This window comes from Phaenicophaeus curvirostris, chromosome 22, assembly GCF_032191515.1.
Source record: "Phaenicophaeus curvirostris isolate KB17595 chromosome 22, BPBGC_Pcur_1.0, whole genome shotgun sequence".
Lineage (NCBI taxonomy): Eukaryota > Metazoa > Chordata > Aves > Cuculiformes > Cuculidae > Phaenicophaeus > Phaenicophaeus curvirostris.
This window is the reverse complement of record NC_091413.1, coordinates 6,582,836-6,590,555: the sequence shown is the minus strand read 5'-3', so window position 1 is coordinate 6,590,555 and position 7,720 is coordinate 6,582,836. Positions and strand designations below refer to the sequence as shown.

The following is a 7,720-nucleotide window of genomic DNA, read 5'->3' as shown; positions in this document are numbered from 1 at the left end:
TTTCAGTCACACCCTCCCGGAGGAAGTCACAGAGTTAGGAAAGGGGCCTTGGGGACACAGAATCCCTCTTCCTCCCTCTAGCTGCTTCCCAGCTAGGTTTCACATCCCCCTGCGAGATTATTTGCTCTGAGCGAGCACTTTCCTGGCTGCCCAGTGGGATCTGTGCTTGTGCCACTGCAGCTGCGGGGGCTGGAAGGGCAGAGGGGGGACAAACCTCTTCCAAGAGATACACCACAAGCCCTCCAACCACTGCGAGGATGCTGCGAGTTGCTTGCCTTTTACCCATTCTCACTTGGTTTCTGAGCAGCAGGGCAGGGAGTGGGTGAGGAGAAGAGCTTCAGGCCAGCTCCCTGGAGCCAGAGCTGCCTGCACAAGGAAGGGCTGTTGCAAGGTCATTGCCTGGTTCAGGTGGGAGATGCTGCACCTCTAGGCAACAAGACTGAAGGGTGTTTCTCCTTGAGGGTTTCTGAACTGCAGCCTGGCTGTCCAGTCTGCTGCTTGCACTGTGCTCCACCAGGTCTGCCGAGTGCTGGGCTCGCTGGGGCCCCACCATCCCTGGTCAGGCTGCTCAAACTCTAGTTTGAGTTGAAGTCGAACCAGTTTTCTGACTTCAGCTCATCTCAGTCACCCTTATCCCAGAATCCCAGCATGGTGGTGGGGTGGGAAGGGCTCTATGAAGCTCATCCAGTACCACCCTGGCTTCAGCAGTGGCACAGGAGAGCATCCAGGCAGGCTGGATTTCTCTGAGAAGGAGGCTCCACACCCTCCCTAGGCAGCTGGTTCAAGGCTCCGTCACCTGCACAGGAAAGAAGTTTTCCTGCATGTCCAGGTGGAACTTCCCACTCTCCACTTTGTGCCTGGTGCCCCTTGTCCTTGTGCTGGGCACCACTGAGCACAGTCTGGCCCCCTCCTTCTGCCTCCCTGACCATGGGATATGGATCAGCATTGATGGGATCTCCTCTCAGCCTGCTCTTCTCCAGGCTGGACAGCCCTAGGTCCCAGCCTCTGCTCCTAAGAGAGGAACCTTGTTCTTTCTTGCTGAAAGGCTGGAGGACTACAGCTGCCTTTCCCCTTTCTGGGCAAGTCTGAGTAAGAAAAGAGGACCGTATGGGTGAGATGTTGCTGGTATTTGCCCTTTGACAGAACAGCGAGCTTGAGCTCGTCAGATAAAGGACACACATGAGCCAGTCTCAGAGATCCTGAGATTGTTTAACCTGGAGAAGAGGAGGCTGAGGGGAGACCTCATTGCTCTCTCCAACTCCCTGAAAGGAGGTTGTGGAGAGGAGGGAGCTGGGCTCTTCTCCCAAGGGACAGGGGACAGGATGAGAAGGAATGGCCTCAAGCTCCACCAGGGGAGGTTTAGACTGGACATTAGGAAAAAATTTTTCATGGAAAGGGTGATTGGGCACTGTCAGAGGCTGCCCAGGGAGGGGGTTGAGTCACCTTCCCTAGAGGGGTTTAAGGGATGGGTGGACGAGGTGCTGAGGGACATGGTTTAGTATTTGATAGGAATGGTTGGACTCTATGATCCCGTGGGTCTTTTCCGACCTGATGATTCTATGATTCTATTTCCCGTTCCTTCCTCTAAGTGTCAGCTCTGATCATACATTCAGGTCCCTCCTGTCCTTCTATCCTAGCAGCTGGGGTCTGTGTTTGGCCAGAGGTGAGCTGGGATCTCTTCTCTCCCTGAGCAGCTTGGGAGGGTCCCAGGACATTGATGGTTTGGGGAAGATGTGTGAATAGGAAAGAAAACCCAAGCAGCTGTTGTGGAAGAACGTTTTATTTATCCTGATGCAGAAGATGGATGAGGCAGTGGTGGCCTGGCACCAGAATGGTGTTTGCAAGGGTTAGTGCAGCAGAAGCAGTGGCACACAGTGGTTTCCCAGCCAGAAGCAAAGAGCCACAATTAGTGAATGACCCCAGTATCAACTCATCCCTTCTGGTGTGGGGTCTGAGTGCCCAGAAGCAGAAAGAGCTGCTGGCGCTTGGCTGAAGGCTCACTGCTGGGCCACTTGGTGACACTGGTGGAAGCGCAGGATCCAGCTGGTGGCTAAGTCTGGGGTTCTCCCCATTTGCTGCGATAGAAGATTAGTCCACATATTTATGGGTTGAAAACATGAGTGGACACACCGAGCAAGGCTCTGGTGCTGAGCAGGTCTGGACTAACCGTTATCAGTCCATCTGTGGGAATAGCATGAAGCCGCTGAAGACGCTGTCTGCCTCGGAGCCGCTGTAAATAGCACTGCCCCCGGCAGGGTCAGTGCTCAAGGAGACCCGGTCGCCCACGGCCAGGCTGAGCACGCTGCTTCCCGAGTTCACCTGCAGCAAACTGTGGCTGTTGTTGTCGCAGAAGCTGACCATGCGCTCCTCGTTCTTGGTGATGCTCAGGCAGAGGTCCCCATTGGAAATCACTTGGTAGGCGAAGTAGTAGAGCCCAGGGATGCGGCAGGTGAACTCCCCTGTCTGGGGACTGTAGGAGCTCTCCTGGTTGGTGATGACGTTGTCGAACACCACCGTCTTGCCCTTGGATGGTGGGGACCTCCGCGAGGCGGAGAAGGCAGGACGTGCCTGATCCAGGATATTGCCAGCTCGCCCCTTTTCCCCTTTCCTCCCAGGTGGACCTGGGACTCCAGGCATGCCTGGGATGCCAGGGTAGCCCTGGTTCCCTGGCATGCCAGGAAGCCCTGGTTCACCTGCTTCCCCTTTGGGTCCCTTGATGCCTGTCTTAGGTGTGGATTTCCCTGGGGAGAGGTGATGAGGAGGATCAGTTTGTGCATATCTGGTGTCTCCCAAGCTGCTCTCAGGCCACCCACACCACGCATCCCTTACTCCTCCTTACCTGGTTCTCCCCTGTCACCCTTCTGCCCCGGCCTCCCATCAAGGCCAGGGACTCCGGGGAATCCATCCTTGCCGTCAGGTGCCCGACATACACCATCATCCAGCAGAGTCGTGCCCAGCGCTGCTGCCAGGGTGCTGGTCACCAGCCAAAGCCCAAGGTGCATCCTGCCTGCCTGCAAGCACAGGGGTGAGGAACTGGGGATGGAGGCAAGCTCACAGCAAACACACGGAGGCACCTTATAGAATCATAGAATCATAGAATAACCAGGTTGGAAGAGACCCACTGGATCATCGAGTCCAACCATTCCTATCAAACACTAAACCATGTCCCTTAGCACCTCATCCACCCGTGCCTTAAACACCTCCAGGGAAGGTGACTCAACCACCTTGGACACGCAAGCATAAATACATGTTCTCGTTCAGACCTGTGGACACGTGGAACGCAGACACAGCCTCCAACAGAGGCAGCCAAACATCACGACAAATGAATCCACTGAAGGATATCAGGACTATTCCAGTGCATGACACGAAATCATCAGCTTTACTGAAAACCTCTAACGTGTGCCCATGAAAGGGCTGTGGGACTTGGAGAACCCAGGACACGGACTACAGCAAAAAGCTTGTGGTGCATGTCCCGGGGATGGATGGTCACACATGGGATGCAGAGGATGCCTCTTTCAGTACTGGGGAAGCAAAGCCTTGATGCATGGGGCATGGGGTCCCATGGGATGGAGAGCGCCAGTGAGGAGTGCAGAGACACAGCAGTGGAGGGATGAACAGGGAAGGGATAAACAGGCACGAGGGGTCTAAATCTGCATCACACAGAGCTGAGAGAGAGAAGGGCTGTTCAGAGCACCCAAAACCTGGGGTACTCAGCCTGGTACAAACCTGAAGACCCCAATAATGTCCATACTCACATGGAGCAAGGAGAGATTCCTGCAGGTCCCACCCTACATCAGCTTCTCCCCCTCTTCCTACTTTAAAAACTTGTGAAGAGGGGAATTGGAGAGAGAGTGGGACAGGCAGCAAGGACTGGAGAGCAGTGGAGGAGGAGGCAAGTGTCCCTAGCTGTTTGGGAGGACTTACCTCCTTGCTGGGGGAGAAGACAGACAAGTCCGAGCAGCAGATCTGTTTGCTGGAAGCTCTTGCCTGGGTGCAAGGAGGAAGAGGAGCAGGATGGGGGAGATGTGCTTGCGTGCAGGGTAATTTGCCTGGTTGCAGAAGAGAAGGGCCAAGTTTCGCTTTCTGATGAGAGGGAAATTGGTTCCCCTTTCCACGTTCAACCCTGGCTGTGCTGGTCAATCTGGGAACAGCTTGGTCACCAGGACCGCAGGGTTCCCAGCCTGGCCCAGCAGCGCAGGATTGGGCAGAAAAGCAACATGAGGGTGCAGGACGTGCCACAGCTCTGACACCGCAGGAGGGCAGGGGTGATGGGATCCCTGGCTGCCGTGGCCACCCAGGGGATGCTTGGCAGAGATCACTCCTGATGGCTCCAAGTGCAGGCGATGGGCAGAGTGTGGCTGTCACCAGTACCCAGCCTTGTCCCTGCGGCTGCTGGGGGCTGACCCCCCACATGCCCAGCTTGGCCCCAGGCTCTGACAGAGCAGGGCTCCAGCAAACGGTGTTGAGGCTCTGGAGAGAGTCCAGAGAAGAGCAACGAAGCTGGGGAGGGGTTGGAGAACAGGCCTTATGAGGAACGGCTGAGAGAGCTGGGGGTGTTTAGCCTGGAGAAGAGGAGGCTGAGGGGAGACCTCATTGCTCTCTCCAACTGCCTGAAAGGAGGTTGTGGAGAGGAGGGAGCTGGGCTCTTCTCCCAAGGGACAGGGGACGGGACGAGAGGGAATGGCCTCAAGCTCCACCAGGGGAGGTTCAGGCTGGACATTAGGAAAATATATTTCACGGAAAGGGTGATTGGTCCCTGGCAGAGGCTGCCCAGGGAGGGGGTTGAGTCCCCTTCCCTGGAGGGGTTTAAGGGACGGGTGGACGAGGTGCTGAGGGACATGGGTTAGTGATTGATGGGAATGGTTGGACTCGATGATCCGGTGGGTCTCTTCTAACCTGGTGATTCTGTGATTCTATGACTGTCAGTGCCTGTGTGGTTCAGGCTCCGGACACGCTCCAGAGCCTCAACATCCTTCTTGTGGTGAGGGGCCAGAACTGACCCCAGGATTCGAGGAGCGGTCTCACCAGTGCCGAGTCCAGAGGGAGAAGAACCTCCCTGGCCCTGCTGGTCACGCCGTTTCTGATCCAAGCCAAGATGCCATTGGCCTTCTTGGCCACCTGGGCTCTGCCGGCAGCGAGGGGACAGGCCACGAGGTGGCAGTGCTGCCTCAGCCGTGTCGGTGTCCCCTCCAGCGGGGACCCTCTCCCTCCTCCAAAGGCGGGGGGACACCCTGGGACCCCCGGGACCCAGAGGCCACACGTCCAGCCACAAGCTCAGTGACATCCTTGCCTCAGCACAGAGCAGCTTGGCGTCCGGAGCCAGAATCATAGAATCGTAGAATAGTTTGGGTTGGAAGGGATCTTAAACATCATCCAGTTCCAACCTCCCAGCCATGGGCTGGGACATCCCACTAGATGAGGCTGCCCAAGGCCTCATCTAACCTGGCCTTGAGCCCCTCCAGGGCTGGGGCAGCCACAGCTTCCCTGGGCAACCTGGCCAGCGTCCCTCCACTCTCATGGTGAAGAAATTCCTCCTTACATCAAGCTTAAACTGCCCCCCTCCAGTTTATACCTCTTCCCCCTTGTCCTATCGCCACAAGCCTTTGTGAATAGTCCCTCCCCAGCTTTCCTGTAGCCCCTTTCAGGTATTGGAATGTCGCTATAAGCTCTCCTCGGAGACTTCTTTTCTCCAGGCTGAACAAGCCCAACTCTCTCAGCCTGTCCTCATGTAGAAAGTGCCCCAACCCTCTGATCATCTCTGTAGCCTCCTCTGGACCCATTCCAACAGCTCCATATCCTTCTTACGTTAAGGATTCCAGAACTGGACACAGGACTCCAGGAGAACTCTCACAAGAGAGGAACAGAGGGGCAGAATCCCCTCCCTCACCCTGCTGGCCACGCTTCTTTTGATGCAGCCCAGGATATGGTTGGCTGCCTGGGCTGCGAGCACACATTGCCAGCTCATGTCAAGCTTCTCATCAACCAGCACCCCCAAGCCCTTCTCTGCAGGGCAGTTCAATCACATCATCCCCCAACATTTACTGAAATCAGGGATTGCCCTGACCCACGTGTAGGACCTTGCAGTTGGCCTTGCTGAACCTCATGAGGTTCTCACAGGCCCATTTCTCCATCCTGTCCAGGTCCCGCTGGATGACACCCTGTCCTTCCAGCGTGGCAACTACACCGCTCAGCTTGGTGTCATCGGCAAACTTGCTGAGGGTGCGCAGAAGAACCCATCTCCCTCTAGAAATGACCCGGTGAGGCCACAAACGCTTTCCCCACAATCTGGGAGCAGCTTGGCAGGGGAGACCAGGGGAAAGTGTTTCCTCAGTGAGGACCAAGTCGAGGTGGAAGGTGTGAGGGGTTGTGAAGCCCTGGCTCCAGCCCATGCTCACCACCTCCTGGCATCGCTGCACATCCCAGTTGGCTCACGGGAGGAGAGGAGACAGATGAGTGCTGAACAACCCTGGGCCCCACTTGGAAACTTGTCCCGTCCCTCCTCCTCTTGTTCTCTGTAAAAGATGCCAGGGCTTGTCATTATTTGACATCTATCAGTTAATTTGGCTGATTGTTTCCCATTCTTTAATGTATCTGTTATTTATTTATTCGCTTGTGTGAGGAGCGGGTCTGGATTGATCACTTTGCCATGCAAATGAGCTGCTGTAGTGCTTGTCACTGAAATTTGTAGATTGGGAGAGTTTGCAATCAAACACAGCCAGAATCTAAATTACAACATTTCAGGCAATAACAGCAGGGAGAATACAGGAAGGCTGTGTCATAAATAAGAAGGGATCAGAGCAGGGCGCCCAGAGCGATGCTGACAACACGCCAGGAGCCCTGAGGCTTGCGGCAGGAGGCTCTGCGCCTGGCAGGGCTGGCACTGCTCAGCACCTCGTTCCCCCAGGGCAAACAGAGAAAGCAAAAAGCTTTGCTGGAGTGGCAGGATCTAGCCCCTGGCTTGGGGCTGCTCGCATCCAGATTTGGGGAGAGCTGGTTAACCTATCAAGATGAAAACTACGCAGACACAGGATTCTAGGCTGCAAGAAGCTGTGCAGGATACTGATTTGCTTGCCATCATAGAATGGCAAGACCATCATGAATCTCTCCACCAAACAGGGATGCACTCATGGCCATGGAGTGAGGAACACTGCACACCCATTTGTAGTGATGCTCTGCTTTCCACTGCTCTGCAATGAACCTTCCTGCACACCACCCCACCCTGTGCCCGGTCACATCCTGACACCTGCGAGAGCATCGCGTGCCCTTCCCAGGCTGCTCACTATGCCGTGGTCTGGTTTCCCTGACAGAACACCTCAAAAATGGAGTGGAAGTTTCCTGCAGGTGAGTGTTAGTGCTAACTGGGTCAGCGGCAGCTGGGGGTCTGTGCTGGCTGGAGACGATTACAACTTATTGCTATTACAACTTATTGCTATTACAACTTATTGCTATTACAACTCGCTTTCCACAGTGGCTTCTCCGGGAACTCAGCTTCCCTCTGACTGACCTTGGCTGACGGATCGATCTGAAGTTACAAACTCACTTCTCACGTCTGCTCAATTTAGAGGGTGTCTGATTGCTGCTTCCAAGGCTTTGATTGCCTTCGCTTCTAGCAGGAGGGACTTCGTGGGCCCCTCACAGTCACTTTTAGGCAACCTCTGGCTTAGCAGATTTGCCAAGGACTGTCCCACCAAGCCACAGCGACGCTGTGCAGAGCTGGGCC

General features: G+C 55.4%; 1 protein-coding gene across 2 annotated transcripts; it reads right to left on the bottom strand.

Moving 5' to 3' along the window:
* Nucleotides 1-1,762: 1,762 nt before the first annotated feature.
* On the bottom strand, nucleotides 1,763-4,053 carry C1QA (complement C1q A chain). Of its 2 annotated transcripts, none has more exons than XM_069874506.1 (3): nucleotides 3,925-4,053; nucleotides 2,840-3,011; nucleotides 1,763-2,741 (listed from the first exon to the last, which is right to left on the bottom strand). In XM_069874506.1, exons 2-3 carry the CDS (start codon nucleotides 3,000-3,002, stop codon nucleotides 2,173-2,175), a joined length of 732 nt encoding a protein of 243 aa, XP_069730607.1. In that variant the 5' UTR covers nucleotides 3,003-3,011; nucleotides 3,925-4,053; the 3' UTR covers nucleotides 1,763-2,172. The 2 variants fall into 2 exon arrangements, with proteins under 2 accessions (XP_069730607.1, XP_069730608.1); XM_069874507.1 differs by having other exon boundaries at nucleotides 2,840-3,033; nucleotides 3,925-4,035.
* Nucleotides 4,054-7,720: the final 3,667 nt, after the last annotated feature.